Source organism: Propithecus coquereli, unplaced genomic scaffold, assembly GCF_000956105.1.
Source record: "Propithecus coquereli isolate 6110/MARCELLA unplaced genomic scaffold, Pcoq_1.0 Scaffold470, whole genome shotgun sequence".
Lineage (NCBI taxonomy): Eukaryota > Metazoa > Chordata > Mammalia > Primates > Indriidae > Propithecus > Propithecus coquereli.
The window spans coordinates 124,850-150,992 of record NW_012150508.1 but is presented as its reverse complement, the minus strand read 5'-3'; the positions used below and the strand labels follow the sequence as shown (position 1 = coordinate 150,992).

The 26,143-nt window shown below is 58.1% G+C and overlaps 1 protein-coding gene across 2 annotated transcripts in view; it reads left to right on the top strand.

The window, feature by feature from the left end:
* CD82 (CD82 molecule) overlaps positions 1-25,821 on the top strand; it is a 49,004-nt gene extending 23,183 nt beyond the window's left edge. Inside the window, exons 2-9 of one of the 2 annotated variants that reach the window (XM_012655336.1) lie at positions 3,110-3,192; positions 7,843-7,915; positions 12,527-12,651; positions 12,832-12,906; positions 21,572-21,673; positions 24,123-24,326; positions 24,559-24,642; positions 24,942-25,821. In XM_012655336.1, the coding sequence (XP_012510790.1) occupies positions 3,130-3,192; positions 7,843-7,915; positions 12,527-12,651; positions 12,832-12,906; positions 21,572-21,673; positions 24,123-24,326; positions 24,559-24,642; positions 24,942-25,019 (804 nt within the window). In that variant the 5' untranslated portion in view covers positions 3,110-3,129 and the 3' untranslated portion in view covers positions 25,020-25,821. The remainder of the gene's footprint in view (positions 1-3,109; positions 3,193-7,842; positions 7,916-12,526; positions 12,652-12,831; positions 12,907-21,571; positions 21,674-24,122; positions 24,327-24,558; positions 24,643-24,941) is intronic. The other variant, XM_012655337.1, reaches the window with a different exon arrangement.
* The last annotated feature ends 322 nt before the right edge of the window (positions 25,822-26,143 follow it).

The following is a 26,143-nucleotide window of genomic DNA, read 5'->3' as shown; positions in this document are numbered from 1 at the left end:
AACCCACCCGGCTGCCTCCTGCGTGAGAGGGAGCAGATGGGTGGACAGGTGGCCTAAGGGGCCAAGTGGCCTGGGCCCTGTCCTTGGTGGTCCACCTACTGGTGACCTTGGCATGTTCCTTCACCCCTCTGTGCCTCCATTTGCTCACAGGGTGCGGAAGGGCTTAGCCCAGTGCCTGATACAATTTATGTGAGTGGCCAAGGGACCAGCCAAGATTGCACAGGGCCTGGGACATCAGGGGGATTCCAGCCCAGCCGCGTCTGCTGTGGGCAGGGGCCCGAGGCTGGGGCCTTGGCAATGCGTTTCCCAGCCACCTTCTTGCCCACCAAGCCAGAGCACCTTTGAGCAGCCACTTTTGTCCTCACACCCATCTGGATAAAGGAATCCAGGCCACCCCAGAGATCCCTTTATAGTCTCGGCCACCACCCGGAAGGGAGCACTTCACAGTGGAAATACCCTGGACTCTGGAACCCACCGCCGTCTATGAGCCGTGTGACTTGGGGAGTCACTTGAGCTGTCTGAGCCTCGGGTGCACCAAGGATGGGAAACCCAGCTCCAGGGCTGGCCGTGCAGCTCACGGGGGCTTCTTCCTCAGCAGCCCCCACAGTTGCTCTTTTCTAAAACCGCCCTTTGCCGAACGCCCCCCGCACCCCCTCCCCAGGCTGACCTTGGAGACCCATCCTGCCCGGAGGACGCATGAGCCGGAAAGTGTAGAAACCCCTTTCCCGAACTTTCTGAAACCGCGCGACGGAGAGGGTCTGACGCAGGGTTGCCAAAGAGCTCTTTCCACATCTCTCCAATTTCACAAGGACACCAACGGCCCCGTCACTCAAGACGCGTGGCGGCTCGACTGCGGTCAGATGAAGGCTTGTCTCTGCCGCCCGGGCGCCAAGCCTGGCTTGGTCCCCTGGGGCCTGCCCCGTGTCGTTTGCTGGGAGGAGACCCAGCCAGGCTGAAGCAAAGCGGGTCTGTGGTAGGAAAGGAAAACATGGCTTGGCTGGCTCTGGGAGAGAATCTCTCTCCTCTTGCTGCTTTGTTCAAGTGCCTGTGGTTCGTCAGGCGCTCTGCTGGGAGGCGGGAGGAGAAACAATAGCCCTCCTTGATGCCCTGCGGCCCCCAGCAGGCCTTCCTCCAGCCAGGCCTGGCTTTGGGATCTCAGATCTCTGATCTCTGGCTCTCCTGACACGGGGCAGTCATGTTTTCTCCCCTCTAGGTCTGGGGCGAGGCCCAATGGGGACGTTGCTGAGACCGGACTTCCCTGCTTCCTGAGTCAGCACTGTCTCTGCAATGCCCAGACCCAGGCCTTGGACCAGGCTAGACCGGAAGAGCCATTTAGTCTAATCTCCCCATGTAGCACTTGAATCCTCCATAAGTCTTTTTTTCAGACTTTGCTTCCGAAAATGCCACATTTGACAGGGAACTCACTACCACTCAGGCAGCCTTTTCCTTCTGTGGGCAGCTTTGCTTCATATTGTGCCCAGATCAGCCCTTTAGGAGTTTGAGGTTGCTGTGAGCTAGGCTGATGCAACAGCACTCTAGCCTGGGCAACAGAGTGAGACTCTGTCTCAAAAAAAAAAAAAAAAAGAGTTAAAGAAAACTCCCTGTATAACAAAGCTGCCAGAAAACTGAACTGGACCCCTTGGGAGGGCATGAGCCCTCCCCATTAACCACCTCCCCCCTCACCGGAGGCATGGTAGAAGCTGAGCTCCTATTTGGCAAGGATGACAGAAGATTGTGGATTGTTGGCGTGTCCAGAAAAGGATGGGGGGGGCGTCTACGTGCTGACTAGGAAATTTGCAAGACTCTGGGACGGCCTTTCACACGGTACGGTACGCAGGAGGAAGGGGTGAAGCCCAGGCCTTCTTTCCTCTCTCTGTGGCCTGCTCCTCCTCCTCCACTGGCAGCGGGAGCACAACCGGGCCTAGTGCCTTCCCTCCAACCCCAGCCGAGCTCCGCCCATGCAGCTGTTCCCAGCCAGCTGTCCTGGTCCCAGCTGCCTGGTGGCGCTGGCTCCCTCGCCCTGCAGGGCCTGAGGGCTGGCAGTTGTTGTTCCTATATTGTTTGGTCTCAGAGGGGGTGAGGGCAGCCACTCCCAGCTCCCCTCTTCCTCCCTGATCTTCCCCTCTCCTGGCATCTTTCGGAGTGGAAGGGGGCCGCGTGCTCAAGCCCTGGTTGTGTCATTTCAGAAGCACAACTTGTGTCACCCAGGGTGACTACGACAACTTGGAAACAACCTGTGTGTCCAACCTTAGAGTATTGGTTAAATGCTTTGTGGTATGGCTGTATCTGGGACTTCAACCTGGGCTTATTGGGGTTTCAGAGTGGGTTTCGTGGAGTCCACGAACCCCCAGAAGTTATTTGCAAAATGTTACCTATACGTGAATTTTCTGGGGGAGTCTGTGACTCCCAAAATGTTAAGCACTGATTAATAGGATGGAATCCTATGCAACATGTAAAATTATGTTGTAGAAGAACATTTTATCAGCATTCAGAGATTATATATTACAGAATGAAAAAAGCAAGCTCTAAACACTCTATACAGGACCAGCCCAATTTTGTTTGAACGTATTTGTTACATATATATACACACACATTGGAATATAACTATGAAAATGACGACCATGTTTACCTCTGGGATGACATAAACATTTTTGTTTGATTTCTATTTTTCTGTGTTTCTTGGGTGTTCTACCATGCACATCCGTTCCCTTTGTAATGAACACTCGGTCCGTTTTCTGAGAAGCCTCCACAGCCTGACCCCCCAGCCCCCAGACCTATGGAACAGGCACAGGTCTCACCTCTAGGTCCCTAACTTCCATCTGGGAGAGTCTCAGAGCCTGGGGTTGTGGAGGTGAGGTTTCCCTGCGTAATTTCCCTCCGTGCAGCCGCAGCCCCTAACTGCCCAGCATCAAGTGGCCAAGACTTCTCACAGGACCACACGTCCTGGCTGCGTGGCTTTTGGCTGGTCATTCCGTAAAGCAGGGACAGCGTTAGTACCTACTTCGTGGGGTTGCTGGGATGGCGACCCGAGATGACCTAGGGCCGGGGTCCTGGGCGCCGCCAGCACTGGCTCCCCTCCTCGCTGACCTGCCTTCTCTCTTCTCCCCAGGGAGCTCCAGGACCGGCGGGATGGGGTCGGCCTGCATCAAAGTCACCAAATACTTTCTCTTCCTCTTCAACTTGCTGTTCTTTGTAAGTACGGCCAGTGCCGCCCCGACCGCCCCCAGTAAACTGTCCTCCAGGGGCATCCAGCCTGAGCCGCTCCAGGGCGGGGGACACGGGTGATGGGTGCGGTTGGTGGGGGCTGAGGACAGACTGTCCAGAGTGGAAGTGGGTGGGGGCAGTGAGATTCCCAGCATTCCCAGTTGGCTCTTTGGAGAAGTACTGGGTTCCTCTTCTGGAGCACCCGGAGCCTGGGCCAGGCAGGGCTGGAGGTGGGTGTGGGGAGAGGAGAGCCCCCAGGCATCCCCCTACTTCTTCGGCGGGGTTTTTGGAGGAGGGTTTTTGGCTTTTCCGTTCTTGCCGGGCTTCCCCCCCCCTTGTGAGGACTTTCCTTTTGCCGTTTCCGGGCCCCACTTGCCCCCGGACCCCCCCCATACCTGTTGTGGGGTGTAGCTCCCTGAGCTCCCATAGGGTGAGCAAGAGGAGGCCAGACTGCGGGTCGTGGAGGGACACATTGCCCGTTCCCCAGACCCACCCGAGCAGGCCTCCCCAGGTCTCCCAGCCACCGGCTGCCCGTACATGAGCTCCGTGGCACATCTGGAGCTGGTTTTCCTGGGACCTCGGTTTTCCCCTCTGGCCTGGCACCGACAAACTCCTGCGCCGAAGCTGGCAGGGTAGCGGGTGTGAGTGTGTGAGCGAGTGTGGCCTTCCCAGCCCCAGAGTGGTGCTGGGGCCTGTGGCTTCTCCACGTTTTCTGTTCACCCTATACTGCTAAAAAGTCCATTTATACAATAGGTATTTGTTAGGATCCGATTTTATTTTTAAAAATGTGTATGTTCATAAAAACATGAATATTTTTGAGAGGAGAAGAAAATCCCTATGAATGTTAATTTTGGGATTCCTGGGAATTTTTATTTTATTCTTTGTGCTTCTCTGTACTTTCCAAATTTTCTACAGCAGGTATGAGTTACTTGTGGTGGGGGAGAGTTTTACATCACAAGTTACATAGGATCATAGGAAGTTTGGAAAATAAAGAACCTTTCTGACTCGATGGTACAATGGACACTATTTAGGTGACGGTCACACGAATAGCCCAGACTTCACTGCTACGCAACATGTTCATGTAACAAAACTGCTCTTGTACTCCTTAAAATCATACAAATAAATTTTTTTAAAATCTAAAAAAAAAAAAGAAAACAATCCTCTAAATCCCCCTTCATAACTTTAACCCAGTGCACAGATATGTACACGTGTGTTCCTGGCACATGCGCACACATGCACACACACACATGACAGCCCTGGTGCTGCCTGCCCTGTCCACCCTGTTTGTCCACCCTGGCTCTGGCCCCAGCTCCTTCCTCGAGAACCATGCTAAGGCCCCACGGTGGCTGCGGCCATCTGCTCATGGCAGCCAGGCCTGGAACCCACTCCGGGCAGGGCCTGGGCTTCCCCAGCGTGGCGGGCAGGTCCCTCCCACCTGGCCCAGGACCTTGGGAAGCAGCTGCTCGTGCAGGCGAAGCTGAGCCTTCCCTGGCAGGCACTTGGCATCTGGAGCGAGACCTACAGTAAAGGGCCAACGGGCCGGGACTGTGGGCAGAGCACTGCGGCTCTGTCCCAGGGGGGTTCGGGGTCTTGAGAGAGGAATCTGGGTGCTGGCCCAGGGGGTAGCGGGCCTTGAGTTTCAGGGGTATGGAAACTTTCCTCCATGCCACGGTGGGCAGGGGGTGGCAGGGTGGGACAGGGAGACCTAGTAGAGAAAGAGGGTGGGGTTGATGGTTTTGGCCACGTGTCCCTTCCGTCCCGCTCCCAGGCTGCCCCACGGAACCAGAGACTGGAAAATCTTCTCTCTGGCCAGAGCTCTGGGAGCTGGTCTGGGGCCATCTAGGCCTTGGCCTCCTTCCCGCTCCTCCTGGGGGCTGGCGGGAGTCACACGTTAACTGTCTGTGTGCCGGGCCCAGGGCAAGCCCTCAGGACGTGGGCTGGGGTCGGGGGCGCAGGAAGAGGGTTGGAGGAGGCAGCGCGTGTTTGTTCATTTACTCATCACTGCGACAAACGTGTCCGACACCTCTGTGTACTCAGATGTTTGCAGGCAGAAGAGCCCTGGTTGTGCACTTACAGGGCTTGTGACCCAGGGGCGGTGGGCTTCAAGCCAGTAACTGCTCGAGTGGATTGTAAATTGCAGTTGTGGGGTGCTAGGAAGGGCCCTAGCAAAGTGGATGATGAGGCACTGGCCTGGCCCGGACGTGACCAGGAGCTTCCTGGGGTTCTGAGTGTGGCCGGGGCGAGAGGGGTCCCGGCAGCAGGGAGAGGCAGCGTGCCCCTCCAGGCCCAGACGGTGCGGCCTGCCTCAGGAGGGTTTTGGCCTGTGTTTCATGCGCATTGGAAAGGGGTTACGTGATCGGATTTGTGGTTTGGAAAAATTGCTCTGTCTGCTGCGTGTGCTGGCGCCTGCCCGCGTGTGCTCGTGTTCTTCCCTGCCCGCGGGCCCTCCCGACCCCACACTCCCTGGTAAATTGCCCCGTCCGCTCTTCTCAGGTTCAAAGACATCCAGAGGCGGCTGGTGCTGTGGCTGTCCAGGGGGAAGGGCACTCGCAGCCTAACCCCAGCCGGGGTCCTGGCGCCTGGCTGAGCCCCCTCCGGAGGTTGCGGCGAGGGGCGGGGGTGGTTAATGTGGGGTGCACCCCAGACCCCAGTCTTGGCTCACAGAGAAAGGGGGTCCGTGGTGCCTCACCCGTGCTGGTAGGCCGTGGCCCAGCGCTGGTCCAGCCACGCTGTGGTCATCAGACCCACAGAGGGACCAAATAGGCAGAGCCAGGGACCTGGTGCTCTGGGTTCCTCTTGGCGAGCTGAAGAGCTAGCTGGGCAGTCTGGGATTTTGATCTACTTGGGATTATGTTTGCCCAGAAGGAATTTTCTGCCCCGCCCCCACTCCCTTTTTGGAGGGGCTGTCCTCCCTCCTGGCCCACTCGTGAATGAGGCAGGGGGCTCTGCCCACATAGTCTGAGGATTGGGGTGGGCAGGGCTGCGGGAGCCTTTGGGAAGCAAACTGCAGGTCCCGGACAGCCCCCTTCCTCCCAGCTGTGCAGACTCGGGGGGCCGCCTCCTCAAGAGGACCCTTCCCCTCCCCAGTGTCTCAGCCGCTTTCCTGTCCCCCGAGACTGGCTCTTTGGGCTAAGGCCCGGACAGACCCCAAACATCCCTACACTCACCTGCCACCATCTGGCTGCCAGTCCCTGAAGCGTGAAATCAGAGCCTCGGTTTCCCCGTGTGTAAAATGGGGACAGTTGCAGGGCCCATTTCACTAGGAGAGAGGACACCTGATGCCTTAATGATGAGTGTCGGGGAAGGTGGAGGACAAATGTGGGGAGGTCACCACGCCTTTATGGCCGTGGTCTGGTCACCAGCTGCGGTGGTCTTTAAGGCAGCTGGGCTGAGGGTGAAGCGGGAGAGGCGGCACCCCACCCAGCCACTCTGGGGCCTGGGATAAAAGGAAAATCCTATCAAAATTTTATTTCAAAGTTTAATAGTTCATCATGGATTTTTTTGCGTTAATTTTATTTTTAAAGTATTACTGCAAAATATTGTTTATCTTGATAACTGGGTTTTTGGTGCCCTCTCACATGTTGTGCCTGAGGCAGGTGCCTCGTGCCTTGCTGTGGTCCTGGCTCTCGTCTTTAATAACAACAGAACAAGGCTGTGAGACCCTGGGGCCATGCTAACCCCAGGCTGAGGGCTAATGGCAGCTGCTAGCCTCGGACCTGGGACTATGGGATGGTGGCTGGTGATAGAGGTGGGACCCTCAAGGTGTGTTATCCACCAGGTGGGCCCAGTCCTGGCCCCAGGTAACATCCAGCCTTGTGGGGTGACACAGGACCACCCCCAAAGGGAACCTGTGGCTTTGCCCAGACCATAGGCACTTTCCCTGCTTAGCCAGCTTTGCCCGGTGGTGGATCTCGGCTGGGACTCCACCTGGGAGGTGAGCTCACGTTGTGGACCCCACCCAGGGGGAGGGAGGAAGGTAGGGAATCCCTGGGCCTGGGGCCCTCATTTGTCACCTTCGTCACCCCTCATTCATTTTCCTTCCTAACCTGCGTCTGCAGAGTTTGGTTCCTGAGCTCCTTCCTTCCCTCAGCTACCCAGCACCTGGTGCTGTCGGACTGCCAGGGGTGCATTCCTGCCCTCTGCCGCTCACAGTTGAGCCAGAGAAACCAACACAGCAGAGAGGCCGGGGGAATGGCTGTTAAGAGGGGTCAGGCAGTGGTTGCTACAGAACGGGGGCGGGCACCTTCATTTGCCCCGGGGAGTCAGGGAAGCCACCTGCCACCGAGACCTGAAGTCAAGCTGGGCTTTGATGTTCAAGTCCATGGAGAGTCTTCCCCAGATCCCAGCTTCTTAGAGAAGCTTCTGGGCCCTGAGCCGGGCCGGAGTGGAGGAGCAGGCACGGGAAAGGTGCCCTGGCAGGAGGGATCCCCTACACAGGGTCCTGTGGCTGGATTGCTGGGGTTTGGGCCCTGAGGACATCTTGACATCGCTGGGCTGGAGCAGAAGGGGGTGTCTCCCTCTGTGTCCCCTAGCCCTTCCCTGCCCGGCCTGGGCCACAGCGGTAGCTGGGGAGGGGAGCTCTCACGCAACCTACTCTTGGGCCCCCCATTAACTGCCCTCTTCTCCTTCTCCTTCCAGATCCTGGGCGCGGTGATCCTGGGCTTTGGGGTGTGGATCCTGGCCGACAGGAGCAGTTTCATCTCTGTCCTGCGTAAGGACCCCTCTGCTTCCCCGAAGCCCCGCCCGCGGTGGGGGGAGGACTGGGGCTGCAGGCAGAGCTGTCCCACGACTACTTCAGCTTCAATGCCTCGCTTTTCCAGCTGACCTCAGGGACGTGGCCAGGTCCTGTTGGTGACCACTGCACCATGGGTCCCAAGGCAGGGGTTTCCAGAAGAAATTTTCTCTTCTTCCCCAAACAAAGCTACTGTTGTCTGGAGAACACTGGGGTATGAGGGGGGTTTTTTTTCCTTTCTTGGGCCTTTCCTTTGGCCTTGACTTTGGGAAGGTTTTTTCCTTTTTTTTTCCTTCCCTTGCGTTCGGCAGAACGTGGGCAGCAGCCCCTCCTTCCCCATTTCAGAGAGATGCAGGAAGGAGCCAGGGAAGACGGGGTGTTACGTTGGGGGTTGCTGAAGCACCTGCCATGAGCCAGGCAGCGCTAGGAAGGTCAGGCGTGTGCCCACGAGGGTGCCAGGCACAGCTGCCTTTTATCACGCTCATCGTGTGCCAGGCACTTGCATGTATCAACCGTCTTAATCCCACAACAGCCCTGTGAGGCAGATAATACTCTACTCCTGCCTCATCCGTGGAGAACCAGAGGCTCAGAGAAGTGAAGTCACGTGAGCCACAGCCTGGAAGCTCCTCTCTCACTCCTTAGGGCAGGAGCCAAGGAGCCACGGCATTCTTGCATGGATAACAGCCCCTCCAGGTCTACTCAGCCTCCTCCGGGAAGCCTTTGGGGCTTGGTGCGGTGCGCCGAGGCCCAGCAGAGGCTCCGGGGAGCACAGCCGTGCCCCCTCACTGAGTGCAGCCTGGCACACTTCCCCGCCCAGCAGCTGCCCAGGGCGACTGGTTTGGACTCTGGCCCATGACAGCTGCTTGATTTGAATAAAACGGAACCTAGCTAGGATGTGGTGATGGAGGGGCCACATCTGTCACTCTGGCCCCCAGGGGCTAGGCCTCCCCTCCATGAGATGGGAAGCAAGGATGGTCCACCCTCTAGCCACATCCGATGTGCCCCAGGGCTATCAATTTCTGCCTCTTCTGGGGTTAGGTTGTGCCCTCCCAGAGTGGGACACACCCTCCTCGGCCCTGATCAGATCTAGGCTCCACCTTCCTGGGCTGTGGCCCACGCCCAGCAGACTCTGCACCCCAGGGCACAGTCTAAGGGCCCAGCCCGCCCACTGGCATTTCTCATTTCTGCCCTCTGCACCCTGCCCCCGGACTGGGGTCGGGGGAGTGTCCTGTTGCAACCCCAGCCTCCTCCCTGTTCGGGTCTGAGAATCTGGAGCTGGCCAGACCTCGAAGGCTTACAGGATGCAGCAGGGGTGCTTTTTACAAATGCCGTGAGCCCCACCCACCCCAGGGATCTGACTCCATGAGTGCAGGTGGGGCCCTGAGCGCTGGCGTTTGTCAGACATTCCCCAGATGATCCCCAGGCAGCCAGGGTTCAGAAACACTGATTTGCGAGCCCAGGCACTATGCACTTGGGTAAACTGAGGCTAGGGGTGGAGAACGACTTGCTAAGAGTCACACAGCCAGCGAGGGCAGAGGCGGGAACCAAGGCTGTGTGACTCAGCGCTTTCCTTACCCAGCGAGTCCTCACCGTGGGTCCACGGGGCTGGGCGTTCCTCTCACCGTGTGTCAGAGGAGGTGAAGCACCTCGTCCAGGGGCACGCAGCTAGCAGGCGGGGGAGCTGGGATGCAGACCAGGTGGCCTGGCACCCGGCCCGTGCCCTGAACCCCTGTACCAACGGCTCTGCTGTCTGCCACTGGTTAGTGCCTGGGTGAAGGGCAGACTCAAGCCAGACTGCCGGGGTCCAGGCATGGCCGTGTTGCCCGCCAGCTCTGTGACCCTGGGCGCATTACTTCACCTCTCTGTGTCTGCTCACCTGTGAAATAGCAATAATCATAGAATGTACCTCGTGAGGTTATCACGGGAAATTCAATCAGCCATTTCTATCTGGAAAGAGTTTAGAACCACTCCTAGTGAGCAGTAGGCCCTGCATAAGTGACTAAGTTTTATAATACAAATTTAATCCTTTTAATATCTTTAAGAAGCAGGACTTAGTCACATTTTGTAGAGAAAGGAATAGAAAACGGCTTGCCCAGTTCGGAGCCTGGTAGCAGCAGAGCTGGGGTGAGAACGCTTCTCTTGGCCCCCAGCCCCTTCCGTGTGGGCCACTTCCTTCCCACCTCCCTAGTCCCCGCCAGGCCCAGGAAGGTTAAAGGGTTGTTCTGTCGTGCGCAGCGGGTGGGCTACCCCAGGATAGGCCCCTGCCCCCTTCCTAAGTCAGGTTGCCCAGATTTGGGGCGGACCTGGGCCCTGCGTAAGGACAGAGACTGGAATCAGTGAGCCGTTCTGAGATACAGACCCCGCGGCTCGGCTGGGCTCCAGGCGAGGGGCTGAGCGGGGGTCTCGCCCAGGCCTCTCCTGCTGGGCACCTCCCGGCCCCACTGCCTCTCTGAGCCTGCAGACAGGTCAGGATGTGAGCGCAGCCTCACTCGCATGAAACTAAGCAGGACAATCGGATAAAGGGCCTTGTTCGGGGCTGGCACACAGTGGCTTTTTGGGCAGTGCCAGTTTCTTTTTTCTGGGAGTAATCACTGGGAGGAATTGTTGGAAGCCAAATCCAGGAAGTTTAGGAAAAATGGAACCGATGGCCTCTCCCTGCCCACGCCGACTGCTGCAGACCAGCGGGGAGGGCCTGGCGGGGAGGGCTGGGCTCAGCTCCAGAGGCCCCCACACTCACCCTGCGGGGCTCCGCCCAGCTTCCTGGGGGTTCTTGTGGGAAGCTGGGCGGGGGCAGCCTGAGAGTGGGGCACTTCCTGAGCTCCAGAACATTCTGTGACCAGGAAGTGGAGCTGGATCTGGAAGCCACCACCCCCCAGCTTGGTAGCTATACCTTAGGGTGCTAACACCCAAAGGGGCCAAGCTCAGCCACTCCGAGGTCCCCAGGGGGTCATGGCCTGCCAGGCCTGCGTTCTCCCTGGGACGGTCAGCGGTCAGCCCTGGCTGTGCCTCAGTCCTTAGGGAGCAGTTTAAAAGTGCAGATTCTCGGCCCTCTGCTGAGGGAGTCTGTCCGGCTGTGGCGCCTGTGGGCATCTGCATCCCTAAGAGCTTCCTCGATCCACACTGCTCTCCAGCCTCCTGGAAACGATGCCCAGCCTCCCAGAGTGCCTGGGGCCGTGGCAGGAACCGTCCGCAGCCACCTGCCTGTGCGGGAGCCTCCACCTGGCCCCCCAGGGGAATCACAACACCCTGGGGGTAGAGCGGACTGACATGGGCTTTTCCCTGTGGATCGGTTGGGCTTCTCAGGAAATGCTGGTCAAGTGCTCTGACCTCCACCCACTGGGTGGGCTCTGTGCACCGGCAGCTCTGAAGAGGGTCCCGGCCATCAGGCCCTCCCCGCGTGCCCACGCACCGTTGCCTGCTGGACCGCTCTGTCACTCGCCCTTGGCGCATTCTTTCTTGCCTTCTTTCCGCTCTTGTACACCAAGCTTACCCTTCCTCAGCCCTTTGCCCCTGCCGTTCCTGCCGCCTGGAGTGCTCTTCCCTCCGTATTCACTTGCTGACTTCTCCATTCACGTCCGGGCCGACAGCGCCTGCCCAGGCCGCCTTCCCGGCCATCCCACCCTCTCCCTGCCCCGTCGCGCTCTGCGCTGTCGGCAGCCTCAGTACCTTCGTGGCCCCGACACAACCAGAAATCCCGTACCGTGTACGCGTTCCCCCACCCCCTTGTCAGCCTCGCTTCTGCGTCCCCAGCCAGCGGCACGGTGCCCGGCATGAGCTGGGCACCCGGTGAGTATCTGCCAGCTGAATGAGTGGGTGGGCACCACGCCTGTACCAGGGTGTGGGCCCCACGCATCAGAGGACAGAGCGTGGCATTGGAGGGTTGTGATTTCCAAATCCCAGCTCTGGCTCCCCCACCCCCCGTGCACCTCTTTGAGCCTCAGTTTCCTCTTCTGGGAAATGGCCACGCTGGTGCCTGCCAGGCAGGGTTACGTCAGGGTTGGGGACGGCATGTGTGAAGCCCCTCAGGCACAGTGAGTAGCAGGAAAGGCTGCTGTTTGTTATCTTACGGACGAGAGGGCAGGCAGAACAGAAATCAGCCTGGAACCTTGACGGGCCCATCGTAGGTCAGTTCCGCAGCTACTCGGCGTGTGCGGCGCCTCACTGCGCCAGGCACGGTTCTGCGAGCTCCGGGTTCTGCAGGAATGAACCAAAGCCCCGGCCCCTGTGCAGGTCACCTTCCTGGAGAGGGCAGGGGTGGGCAGACAGTGAGCAAGAAAAATCAGTAAAATGTAGAGTCTCTTCAGCCTTGATCAGGGCTAAGGAGAAAAAGCAAAGCAGGGATGGGGGTTGGGCTGGATTGGGGTGGGGGCTGCAATTTGACCTGGAGGAGGGGCTCATCCAGCTAAGGAGCCTTCCAAAGGGGGCGAGGGGCCAGCAGGGGAACGAGGCTGACCCCAGCACCCCAGCTCCACAGAGGGTGTCAAAGGGCAGACCGGAAGGTTAGGCCAGGTGTTTGTACCTGCCGGGCCCTCTGATTTTGGGCTTAACGATTCTGTACTTTGTGAGTGGATGCCTTCTCCTTCCCCCTAGAAACCTCCTCCAGCTCACTCAGCACGGGGGCCTACATCTTCATTGGTGTCGGGGCAGTCACCATGCTCATGGGCTTCCTGGGCTGCATCGGCGCCGTCAACGAGGTCCGCTGCCTGCTAGGGCTGGTGAGTGCAGCCCTCCTGCCCCCCAAGCCCAGGCACTGCCCTCCTGGCCCCTCACCTCGCCACGCGGGGCCTGAGCACTGCGCTTGCCTGAACTTTGGGTGGAGAACATCTCCCGAGGCAAGTGGGATGGGTGAGGCTGGTGGGGCCACAGCTGACTCTGGGCCTGCTCTGTGTCCCCAGTACTTTGCCTTCCTCCTCGTCATCCTCATCGTCCAGGTGGCTGCTGGGGTCCTCTTCTACCTCAACATGGGCAAGGTAAGCTCCCTCCCTCTCCCCGCCCCTCACTGGGCTGGACTGGCCACACAGGGGGATGGACCCTGGATGTGGGGGATGGACAAGAAGCCTCTCCGTTGTCACAGACAGTCCCAACAGGTGCCAGGGACGGTCCCCTTGACCACCGGTTCCTTGGGCCAGAACATAACAGGAGGCGGCGGCAGGCATGGGCAGGCGTGGGCAGGCTCACTGCTGGGCCTGAATCTCAGCCTGATGCCACCACTTTCCAGCTGTGTGGCCCTGGGCAGGTTGCTTGCCTCTGTGTGCCCGTTGCACCATCTGTAAAATGGGATAACAGTAACACTTCATTCTTGGGGTGGTTGCAAGGATTCTGCGAGATCTTCTTCATAAAACACTTAGCACGGTGCGAGCACCATAAACACTCAATAAACGTTCATCATCCTTGTTATTATTAAGACATCTTAGCAAGTGTTAAATCCATGCCACTCATCGCAGATGAGGCCCAGAAGGAGACTATTAATAAAAAGCATCAGTCCTGTGTCAGAGGGAGGTGTTCAGCTTTCGGAAGTAGAAAATCAGACTTACTGTGGCTTTAACTCTAAGAGCGTTTGTTGTGGACTTAGCCAGAGTCTGGTTTGGAAGCACAGAGACCCTGGTCCTAGTTATCTGTCCAGCACCCTCACTGTGATGGCTTTTCTGCATCATGTACCCTCACCTCATGGCTACATGATGGCTGCCACAGCACCAGGCATGACATCTCCACTCCCGTGGCCAGAAGGGAAGTGGGCAATGCCAGCCATGACCATCTTTTTTATCAGAAAAGCAAGCTCTCCAACAGACCTCCCCAGACTAGGGTACAAAGGCCCCTCTGGCTGCAAGGGAGGCTGAGAAAGTGAGCGTCCTGCTCTCAGACCCTGAAGACAGTGGCATGAAAGAGGAAGGAGCCAGTACTGGCTGCTGGGTAAGCCACTCAATCGTGACCGTCACAGTTAGTACGCATGGAGCACCTACTGTGTGTACATGGTATCTTCCAGAAGCTTTATGTACATTATCTTGTCCTCGTATCAGCTCTGCGGGTTAAGTTTTATGTTGACAGATGGAGAAGCAGGTGCTCAGAGGTGAATCGCAAGAACAACATCAGGAACGGTGACGGTGAGCCCCACTGTCCCTACAGTTGATGTGGCGCACACCAGATACCAAGCACAGTGTTGGCTACTTCCCGTTCATTCTCTCACTGACCCTCACTGGGCCCTCGCGAGGTCGAGAGAGAATCTCTATCCTGCAGGCAAAGTGAGGGCAGCCTGGGCTCTCTGGCTCTGAGCTCAGCATTTACCCTTCCCCAGACCCCGCTGCATGTGGCCCATGGCCCAGCTGAGCCCTGGGGCCCTGCTGCTCTCCAGCGCTACCAGCTCCTGTCCGGTGGTGGAGGTGCCAGAGCCAGCAGCCAGGTGGACTTCTGCATTTTACCACTTGGAGGTCAAGTTGCCGCACTTGACCTGGAAGGAAGCTAAGAAAACGTTACACCAACATCAAAAGCTAACACTTAATAGAACTTAGAACAAGCCTAGTGCTAAATGCTCTGCACATACTGCATTTAATTATTCCTCCCAATAATCCTATGGGATTATGGATATTGCTACCCTCATTTTCAGATGTGGAAGCTGAGGCACAGAGAGATCAAGCAACTTTCCCAAGCTCCCACAGCTACAAGGGGCAGAGCCAGGATTCGAACCCACACAACCTGGCTTCGGAGTTCATGCCAGGGAAATTTCCACTGTGGTAGTTTCTACCTGGAACTGATTTATTTATTTATAATCCACAACCAGCTTGTTTCCTAGGAGAATTGCAGCTGACTCCAATCATAGGCACGGGGTAGCTAAAACCAAAATGAGAGAGAGAGAGAGAGACAGCGACAGCAGGAGCAGAACCTACACTGAGAGAGGAAGACCATTGTTCCTGAAACCAGAGGCTGAGATACTCTTGGCAGCTGAGGGCTAACTTGAGTGGTGCTGAGCTTCCTGGCAGTCAAGGCAAAAGGGGAAATAGTGGATTCAGTAGATGAAAAAAAGCTCATTTGGCTATGAGACAGGAAGCCAGTGGTTAGGGGAGGGAAAGTCCTTTCCTAGCAAAAGGGTTGTAGGGTCAGGTCTTATTTCTGCCCCATGGCAGCTGGGGCTGGATCAGGGGGATCAGAACCAGGCCCCAGTGAGCTGGTTCCTATGACTCAGAAGCTGGTTGCCTCTGTAGGGTTCTCAGGCAGTCTACCCTCTCACCCCATGCGATTTACCATCTCACGGTAATAAAGATGGCAGCGACCACATGCCAGGAGCTGAGCTAGTGATGTGAGCTGAAGCACACATTTCAATTGTACAAACGTTTTCCATTTTACGAAACTGAGGCCCAGAAAAGCAGAGTGACTTTTGGCCATGGTCACACACAGCTCTGATGCATCAGAATGGGATGTCCTTCCAGATCCCTCTGACCCAAGGCCAGCGCCTCCCTCCACACCACACTGCCTCCCCAGGGGCTGGTAAAATCTCTGCTTGGCCGACAATGGCGAGCTGAGCCTCAGAGCGTCCCGCCAGCCCCAGAACAGGGCTTGCTTGGAGAATCGGGCCTCCTGGCTCCAGTCCAGACTCTGGGCGTTGTACCCTACCGTCCCCTCCCCTCCCCTGTCACTCCCATCCCCCTCCCCAGGCTCCACACCTCGCCCCCCACCCCACCCCGTCCCAGCCTGCCTGGAAATTTCCCGGCTTTCCTGGGGAAGTTCTGGTGCCGCCATATCGTCCGAGTTGGAATGAATGATTTATTTTTTTCTTTCCTAGCACATTGTAAATTTCAGTGGAAGACTAAACATGCCCTTGATGGTGTTTATTCCTGCAGATGGGCCCAGCTGGGGAGGTGGGACTTGTCTGAGCCTGGAGGATAAAGGCCTTTTGAAAGGAGATGGGCCCCATCTTTTCCCCATGGGCCTCCTGGCAGGTGGGTGGGAGTGGACCTCGGGGCTGCCCCTGCAGTGGTCTCCGGGGCTGCAGTCTGTCCTTCCTGCCCCTGATCCCGGAAGCCACTGTTCCCAGGGCAGCGATGGGGAGGCTGGAGGCCTCGGGCAGGGCATGTAGCCTCTAGAGCCTCGGGTTCCACCTCTATAAATTGGGGAAAATGGACCTGCCCTGACCCCCCATCCCTGCCCAGGGTTGAAGGGGAAACACAGACTGGGACACATTTATAACATATAGAGTGGTGGCCAAGGGCTTCGACTCCAGAACCACTGCTCTGAGATCCTGGCCAAGTTACGCGGCCTCCCTGTGCCTCAGTTTCCTCATTTGTCAGATGGTAGTAATGACACAGGCCCACTGCCCCTTATCGGCAATTCTGAAATCCAAAAAATGCTTTGAAAACCAAAAGTAGAATTTGCAACTCATTTGGTGGCACAACAGAACCTGAACGGAAGCGAGGCTATTTCTGGTCTGTGCTTACCCGCTTCAGGTGTCCCTCGGGAAATACGAATGGAGCGATTGCAGCGTGCGGCCCCAGACCCCGCTCGGGGTGTGACTTGTCCACCCCCTTTCTAAGATCTGAACATTTCTCAGCTCTGGAGCCCCAGGGGCTGCCTCGCAGCTGTGGCAGAGATGAAGTGCTGGCATGGGAAGGGCCTAGCACAGCCCCTGGCCCAGAGCAGATGTCGCCGCTGGCATCCTTGCGAGTGTTTATTAGTATTGCCACCACCGTCAGCTTCGTCAGAGCCTGGTGAGGGCTCAGTAAATGGCAGCTGTTCCTGTTGACGTCAGTGTTGAGAGCAAGGGCTGTGGGAACCAGGGCTTGGATGTGAAGCTAAGAGCCCTCTGGCTGTTTCTTTATCTGATTGTTTTTCTGGCCTCTGTTTAGTGGGCAGAGCCCAGGTCTGGGATTCAGGGGGTAGGCCCTGCCACTGATTGCTGTGTGGCTTTGGATGAGTTCACTTGCCTCTCTGAGCCACGTGTGACCTCTTTGTTGGGCCATTCCCAGCTCTGGCATTCTGGGATTCTGACTTGTTTGCTCCAGACAGGGGAGGGTTGAAGGGGGTCACAAGGAAGGAAGCGGAGGTCAACTGTTTCCTATGGCATGCTGGGTGCTGGGCTCAGTGTGCTCAGGTGGGCCATACCGCTAACGCAATGACCTGTGCAGAGCAGGCCGCTGGGGCTCCAAGAGCTTATATCGGTGGCTGGAGCAGAAGGCCTGGGGGCTGAGAGCTTGGAGAGGAAGGGGCTCGCTTGGCCTGGCCGGAGGTGGGGGCAGTGACAGTGGCTGGGCCGGCCTGCTCCCCGGAGAGGTGGGTCAGAGAACAGTGATTCCCTTTCTCCTCCTGCCCTCTCCCCCAGGAAGCCCCAAATCACCAGTGCACACGTGCCCTCCTGGCACGGGTGGTAAGACGGGTTCCTAGTGGCCAACGCGGTTCTGTGTGAGGGTCTGCCTGCTGGATCGGAACTCTCTAGTCCTCTGGCCTGGGTTTCTATGGTCAAGCAGGCTATGGGGGCACAGGGAGAGGTGACATTTCTCTTCTCTGTTAGGAAAGGAAAAGGGGGTGTCCAGGGTGCCCCGCCTGAAGGGATTACGGAGAGAAACTTGAACAGAGTCTCCCTCGCACGGGCCGGTGCTGGCTCTGAACTCCGGGGTGGCTGATGATGTGGGGTGCGGCTGGGCCTTCAGGAAAGACCCAGTGGTCATGGAGAGCACACACCTCCTCCCTCGCCGTGGCAAAGCGCCCTGGTTCCCTGCCGGGAAGAAGCCTCAGAGCTGGCATATCTGCGTCCCAGCAAAGCATCTCCCGTGGGAAACCAGGAGAGAGGATGGGAGAATGGGGGTCCTTTACGTTGCATTCGGGGTGCCTCATTGTAAGGGGCGACTGGACCCATTAGAGTAAGGAGCATGGGAGAGGCCTGCGCACCATCCCCAGGAACGGGCACAGGAGCCTGGAAAGTTCCCCGGAAAGAGGGGGTAAAGTTACCCTAGAGACTGGTCTCCAATATCTGAATGATATTTGTCCTGGGAGAGAGAGATTGGATTTGTTCTATGTTGTCCCAGTTGGGACTTAGGGGGTTGGGGGAAGATACAAACTAATACAAGTGTGTAGGAATCATTTGGGCACAATGACAAAAAATGAGTCCTCTGCCTTGTGCTGTTGTGTGAGGTGCTGAGTTCCCCATCACAGGGAGCATCGAAGTAGATCCTGGAACAGTATGGGAGGACTCTCACCTTTGAATGATAGGCTGGACTCAAAGTTCTCTTCTGACTCTCTGTGAGAAGTCACACTACAAGGTGACATGAAAGCACAGCGTCACCATGGGAAGAGAGTAGAGGCACCAGAGGGCAGTGGGATCTCTGGCCCGGCGGTGATGGCTCGCCGTGGTTGGATCTCAGGGCCCCGGAGCTGCGTGGATCAGGGTCACGGTCGTGTCTCTGCTGCTTGCTAGCTGTGCGATCTTGGACTTCGTGCCAACTCTCTGAGCCACGGTTTTCTCTCCTGGGAAATGGGGAAGAGGGTGGAGGGCAGGGCACGGGCTGGCTCTCCAGGCATGCGACCTATGGGACCACACAGTGTCCCACGCTTCAAAGGACTCTGTGCTCTCTTTCATGCTCTGCTGTTGCCGTCTTGAAATTCTTAATCATTTTTAAACGAGGGGCCCGCGTTTTCATTTTGCACTGGGTGTGACATACCCAGCCGGTCCCGGGCAGGACTCCTCATTGCATGTGCCCAAGTGGCCAGAGCTGGCTGCGGGCTCAGCAGGGTCCAGGTTTCCAAAGGCTGCTGCCAGGACTCTGACCCTCTCTGTCCTTCAGCCCAGCCCTCCTCCGTTGGCTCCCTTCTCGGGCACGGCTGTCCCCAGTGGAGCCTGAGGTGAGCTAGGTCCTCGTCCCACCGCAGCAGCAGAAGGGCCGTGTGTGTGACCTTGGGTCTCAAGCCCATCCCTGGACCACTCACTATGCCCAGGGTGTAGACAGCCCATGACGGCAGGGCCTCCCAGCCATGGAGTGATGGAGGGGTGATCACCCCTCAGTCTTCGGGAAGAAGGGAGAATGGGCGCAGGGTGGGCAGAAGCAGCAGAGCGGTCCCCGCAGGGATGTAGTGAGACCATGAACATCTGCTCACGCCACCTCTGGGCTCTTACTATCTCAGTAGCTACCTGGTTGCCAGGGTGACCTCCCTGGGCTCCCGGCACAGGACTCCTGGGCACTGGGGTCCCAAGGCATCCGTTCCGAGCTGAATCATCCCCTGTGGCCCAGCCGTGTCCCTCAGCCACATGCCGGACTGGCAAATGATGTGGTGTTTCCACGGAAACCACCCAGTCTCGGTGGAAACCACCCAGCTTCCGTCACCTTCTCGTTTCAGGGGAGGAAGACAGGGAAGTCCAGGCTGCAGTGACAACCACACTGGGGTATAAATAGAGCCCGGGGGCGGCGTGTCGTGCGGGAGCTCAGTGGGTTGGGGAGGATGTGGGGGAGGTGGCTCTCTGCACAGATGCTTCTGGGGACCCCCTCCCTCCATGCTGCGGGGCTCGTTTGCCTGCTGGGGACTAGCAGTGGAGCCGAGGTGTTGGGGCAGAAAGACCTGTGATCTGCAGGCAGACGGCCCCGGCTGTGTGACGCGACCAAACCACTTAGCTTCTCTGAGCCCCAGTTAAAACTGCTCTGACCTACTTCAGCCATGACCATGCGGCTTGAAGACTGATAAAGCTCAATGGGTAAAAACTTGGGCTCTGGAATCAGACAAGGCTGGATCCAAACCTCAGTTCTTCCACGTGTTGGCTGTGTGACCTTGGACAAGTTAATTAACCTTTCTGGGCTTGTTTTCTGCATGTCCATAATGAGGGAACAGGGTCAATACCTAGGCCATAGATCTGCTGTGACGATTAAATTGAGATACCACATTAAAAGTGCTTACCACAACGCCTGGTACGTAACCAGCATTTGATAAAAGCTCAGCCACTATTAGCGTTATGATTAATTACTGACAGGAAAGCTTTGTCAATTGTAGAACTCCGTATGAGGTATTTGTGGGGTTTTTTTGTTTGTTTGTGTGTTTTGTTATTAAAAAGTATCCTGCCAAGAGCGTCACCGCGTGGCAGAAGTGCAGGGAGCAGCAGCCCGGGGGCTGGTTTCCCGGTGTCACTGAGGGTGGCGCAGGGAGCCAGGGCCCCAGGTCCAGGCTGCCCCACTCCCAGCATTCCCTCGGAGCCGGGCTCTGGGGTCCCCCCTGGAAGCACCTGTCCCCGTTCCTCTTTCTCAGGAACCGAAGGTGACAGGTATGTGGCCTTCCCTGCCCTCTCCGGTCCCTCACCCTGGGGCTCCCTGCGGCAACCACGGGTGACTGTACCAGCCCGTCCGTGCTGCGTGCCTGGGAAGGCCTCTGGGCAGGGTCCACGGGAGAGGCCAGGCGTCCTGCCCGAGGGAGGCCCATCCTCGGCCCGAGAGGCTGGTTTCGGGTTCGCCTCCCTTCGCGCAGCTGACCTGGTCCTGAAAAGCTGTCGTAGCGAGATCGGGTTCTCCGATGAGAGGACTTTGGGGCTGAATCCTTTTCCCTGAACCCTCGTCGGTCTTCTTTGTACATCAGTGTTCTCTCTGCGGGGTTAGACAGGTGCCCCTGAATTCCTGAGCAGGTGGGGGAGCAGCACAGTGCGGAGCCCTGGGGCCAGCGGCCGGTCACAGAGAGGCAGGGCCTGCACTCCAGGTGTTGCCGCGGGCTGAGGGGGGGGTGGGGGAGGGAGGGCTGTTCCATCAACCGGGGTGCTGAGGGGCCAGGCCCATCGGCCCCCACTCTGCGCGAGGCGTACCTGGAAGAGCGCGTGAGCGTGGCTTTGGTGCCATGCACGCGTGCATCTCTCTGTGCTCCGCACACCTTCTCTGTGCCGGGCTTCCCACTAGCCCCTGGGGACTTGGCGTATCTGTCTCGCTCTGTAGCAAGCAAGCCAGATACAGTCCGTGCCCCCACGGAGCTGACATGCTAGTGGAGGAGACATGACAAACCCTGAAAACCTGCACGCATGTAACATCAGTGCTGTGAGGAAATACACAGCATGCTCGCCCTTGCAGGGTGAGGACATCCTGGGAAGGAGTGGTTGAGGGGTGGTCAGGGAGGGGATAGAGAGGGCTCATATTTTGTGGAGGGGTCCAGGAAGGCCTTTCTGAGGAGGTGGCAGTTAAGCAGAGCCCTGAGGGAAGCAGAAGAGTGAGCCATGTTGACGTCTAGGGGAAGAGCATTCCAGGCAGAGGGAACAGCAAGTGCAAAGGCTCTGGGGCAGGAACATGCCTAGCATAGAGACGGCAAGGAGACCTGTGCAACTGAAGCAGAGGGAGCCAGAACAGAGGAAACGAGGCCTGGGAAGGGCAGGGACAAAAGGTGTAGGGCCTCGCAGGCCATTGAGAGGACGTTGACATTTTTCCTGAGAGTGGTGGAGGGCCACTAGAAGGTCTTTAGCAGTGGAAAAATTGGTATTTATGGGGCCAGGCGGCTGCTGAGTGCAGAATAGACTGGTGGCAGAGGGGTTGGCACTGACTGCATCGGCACCGAGGGAGCTCCAGGAAAGAGGCTGAAGCCGTAAGCACGTCCTCAAGGATGTTGGAAGGGAACAGGGTAGGCAATCAAAGTGGAGTGACCAGAGGTGGGGCACGGGTTTCAGGAAGTCTGACCTGATCCTGGCCTCCCCCGCAGCTGAAGCAGGAGATGGGCAGCATCGTGACCGAGCTCATCCGGAACTACAACAGCAGCCACCCGGACAGCCTGCAGGAGGCCTGGGACTACGTGCAGGCCCAGGTGAGGCCGTGCGGGACAGCGTGGGGCTCTCTGGGCTGGGTGTCCCGTGTGTCTGGGACTGGTGTCTGTGGTCCCTGAGTGTGTCTGACGGAGAGAGCGTATCTGCTGGGGGCAGGGGAGGCCTGAGCAGCCCTCTCTCCCGGAAGCCCAGCCAACACCACAGTTCCTGCTCAGGGGGCCAGAGACTCGGAGGCAGCTCCATGGCTCACAGCGATCCGTTTGTGGCCCAGGGTGGGGGGTGTGGGGGCAGCTGTCAACCCTCTCATTCACCTCAACCCAGCCCTGGGGGTGTTGGGAGCTCCACCCCAGGTGTTCAGAAACAGGGTGCCAAGGCTGATGTGCGGAGAGAAGTCCGAGTAGAGGCTGCCTCTGGGGAGCATGGCTGGGGAGGCCCCAAGGGAACCTTCAGGGGTGAAAGGAATGTTCTATCCAAATCTTGATCTGGATGGTGATTGTGCCAGTATGTGCACATACGTAAAAATTCACCAAGCTGAATCTGTGCACATTAGTGTATGTCTGTTACACCTTGATTAGAAGTGAGATGGACAGATGGACGGACCGACTGACGGGGTTCCCAGCCTGACTCGAGGGTTGAACCAATGGCACACACACAAATGGACTTCAGTGACCAGGTCCTGGCTCCCCTTTCTTATGGTCCCAGATGCTGTGTGTGCCTGTGATCAGGGCCCACCCTCTCTGGGCTGCAGCCTCCTCTCTCCTGTGAGGGCGCCAGACACCGTGGTCACTTAGGGCCTGCTGGCACCTTCGGGGGAGGGCTGTGGGGAGTGAGGGGCAGGGTCGGGGCAGCAGGAGGAAGCCCAGCTCCACAGCACCAGGCGACTGGGGTTTGGAGATAGACACTGTCCAGGCATTCTCCAAGCTGGGAAAGAGCAGCGTGATGTGTTCTGGCCCCGGCAGAGGAGATCAGGCAGCTGGGGAGCTCATTGCACACAGGGAGACGTTTTGGTCACACCTGTATTTTGACCCCAAATTGTTGAGACTTTGCTAAGATTAGAGGGAGCCGGATGTCCCAGGCCAAACCGGTGCCACCCTTCAAGGCTCCTGGGGCAGAGGAGGATCCTTTGGGAGGCGGTCAGTGGCCCACTATGGGAGGCTGGTGGCTGGTTGGGGGTTCCCGTAGCAGGGCTTCTAGATTATTCTGATGCTGCTTGTGATAGTGTTCTGGAAAGCAGGCTGTGAGTCAGGCTCCCGAGGGCTGGAGTATTAACTCTGCCACTTCCTCGCTAGACCTTTGCTGAGCCTCAGTTTCCTTATCTATAAAATGGGACTATTGATCCATGCACACGGGAGATGCGTTGGTAAAGCCTGTGGCACTTGGGCAGCACTTATTACGTGGCACGTTGGTGGCGACATCTTACTCACCATGCACCACCGTTGAGACACAGGCTGGACGTGGTATGGCAGGGGTCAGGGCAAGGGACCCAGGAAAGGAGGGCTCTGCGCGGTGTCGTAGACGGGCCACGGAGAGCTGCCTCATTTTGTTCAGGTGACCCCAGCCCTGCAGACCTGCGTGTCCCCCAGAGGTGCCAGCCTCTTCTGCCAGAGGAGGCAGCCGGGCCGCCAGAAGTGAAACCCGGGTTATAAACTGCCCGGAGCCCGAGTGCTCCTGCGCGTGCCTGGCACGCCCCCTGCTGGCCACTGGTCGCTGGCCTGGGACTAAGGAAGCGGTTCCCGGGACTGACCCCTGCTGGGTGCCACTGCTGTCCCATTTAATCCTCCCAGGGACAGTAGCTGTTAGCACACAGAGCCCAGAAAGGCCTTCTTCCCTCTGGAACTAGAGCATTTTCTCCTTTAAAACAGCAGATTGACCATGTCTCCTCTTTCACTTTGGCAACTTTGGCACTTTGGCAATTTCAGAGCCAAATCTCAACTCCCGCACCCATTAGCACGGAAAAGTAGAAATGATCTTTGCTGAGCTCTCACTGTGCTCTCCCAACCCGCGCTGGACCCTTCACCTGCTTGGCCCACTCTGTCCTCCCGGCAGCCCTGCGAGTTAGGAACCTTTGTTATCCCCATTTTGCAGATGAGGAGACTGAGGCCAGTCCCTTGTCCAAGCTTGCTCAGCTGGTAGGTGGCAGAGCTGGGATTTGAACCCAGTAGCCTGACTTTAAACCCCACATTCTCAACCATATGCCATTTGCTCTACCATGTCCCGACACCTATGTTTTTTCAACTTGAACTTCCCTCCTACTGTTTTGTATTTTTGCTGGTCCTGATATTTGCTGTATTTGTAGTGTATGGTATGTTTCCCGAAAGCAACTCGAAAGCCCTCGTGGCTCGCAGAAGCCAGAATAAAACTTAAACGCTAACCCCTGGCAGTTTGGCTGGGACCGGGGGTGCTGGAGGTGGGGGGCCTGAGCCTCTGCCAGGAGGTGTCCTGCCTGTGGTGGGCAGTGGGCACAAGCCGCCTGTCCCCCGCCCTGCCCAGGTGAAGTGCTGCGGCTGGGGCAGCCTCTACAACTGGACGGACAACGCCGAGCTCATGAATCGCATGGAGGTCACCTACCCCTGCTCCTGCGAAGACAAGGGGCAGGAGGAGGACAGCCTCTCGCTGAGGAAGGGCTTCTGCGAGGCAGCCAGCAACAGCACCCAGAGCGGTAACAGCCCCGAGGACTGGCCTGTGTACGAGGAGGTGTGTGGGGGCTGCGGGGCTGGGAGGGCTACTGCGCCGCCCGCCCTTCATTCGGCTTCTTCCCTTGACGGACTTGCTCGTTTGCACCTTCGTCTACTTACCCGTGAGCGCGTTCGTTCCGGGAGCACGCAAAGCCTCCCTGCCGGCCCTCTGGGCTGGGGGTCCTCTGGGTGGTTCCGCGTGATGGGGGGGTCCCAGTGTGGGGTGACGTGGCCGTGTGCTCCCCTTGCAGGGCTGCATGGAGAAGGTGCAGGCGTGGCTGCAGGAGAACCTGGGCGTCATCCTCGGCGTGTGTGGGGGCGTTGCTGTCATCGAGGTCTGGGTCCCCCCCCCACCCTTCCTCACGCTCTGTCCTCCGGGGTTGTCTCTGCTGATGTCCTCGGGGAGGCGAGGCCCATGGGGAAAGCCCCCCCCCCCAGCTTGCAGAGGCCCTCTGGCCCGAGCACTGTCCAGCTCCGTGACCTCAGACAAGGCGCCGTCCCTCTCTGGGCCTCCCTCTGCTGCCTGCATCACGGGGTGGCTGTGGGGGCTGTCGCTGACAATCTGCTCATTCTGATCTAAAGCCAGGGAGCCGGGCTGGGGCCTCCCTCTCACGCTCCGTCTCTCCCTCGACAGCTCCTGGGGATGCTGCTGTCCATCTGCTTGTGCCGGCACGTCCATTCCGAAGACTACAGCAAGGTCCCCAAGTACTGAGGCGGCTGCTGCCCCACCTCCCCCTGTCCCCCAACCTCAGGGCTCCCAGGGTCTCCCTGGCCCCTGCTCCAGGCCCGCCTCCCACCTCGCTGCCGAGGCCCCTCGCCCGCCTGTGCTGACGGGACGTGGGGGGCGTTCTGGGGCCTGGCCTCCATCCCCGACTTTCTGCTGCCGGCCTCGACTCCTGGCTGCTCTGCGGCCCCTCCGCCCGCTGCTTGCCGGGGTTCTCTCTGCAACTCAGAGAAGATGCTCCTGCGGCGTCCGTGCGCAGGTGGGCTGGACTTGACCTGCCCTCGAGGCCACGTATATCGTATAGGGGAACGTGTATTAAAAATTGGGGGGGGTATCAGGGGACTACCCACTGGGTGGGTCAACTTTTCCCACTATGACACTTATGTCTGTTTTTTCACATTTTTATCGAAGGTAGTGGGACGGGGTGGGCTCCACCTGACATTGGGGGCAGCAGCCCTTCCCTAGGCCGACGCGGCCCCATCCAGGCAGCTCAGATCATCCGGGGCCGAAGGGAGTCTGCCCGGGCGAGGGCACCTGGCCTGGCCCCGGGGGTGTGGCACAGAGCTGGCCCCGCATTCTCCATGATCCCGAGCTCTCCAAGGAAGGGGAGGAGGAGGGTGCCTTCTCCTGGGAGAAACGGGCTGGCCTATCTCAGCAAATTGTCCTCTGCCCCTGGGCGGTGGGTGGGTGAGGCTGTGCCTTGTTGGGGGGAGAGGGAGGGGATCTGTGTGCACAGTTCTGTAAAACATATTCAGGATTCTAAGACTGACAATTAAAGAGGATTTGTAACGATCCGGCCTGAAATGGTGGGGGTGCCACTTCCTGGGGCAGGGGAGGACCAGGCGGAGAAGGGTGTGTGCAGAGTGGCCAGGTCTGCTGGAGGCAGTGGTGGGCACCTCGCTGCTGTGGCCCAGAGGTCTCGGCTCCCTCTTCAGCCTGGTACACGACGAATGTGACGGGCCAGGCTCTGCCGCCTGCCTGGCTGCTGGGGTCGCCGGGTGTGATTTTGTGATAACACACGTGTTAACCTCTCGGTTCCTGCTTCTGAGATGGAGTACAGGTGCCCCCAGTGAAACCACAGTGTAAGTTCGCCTCTTGCCTCTCTTTCTAGA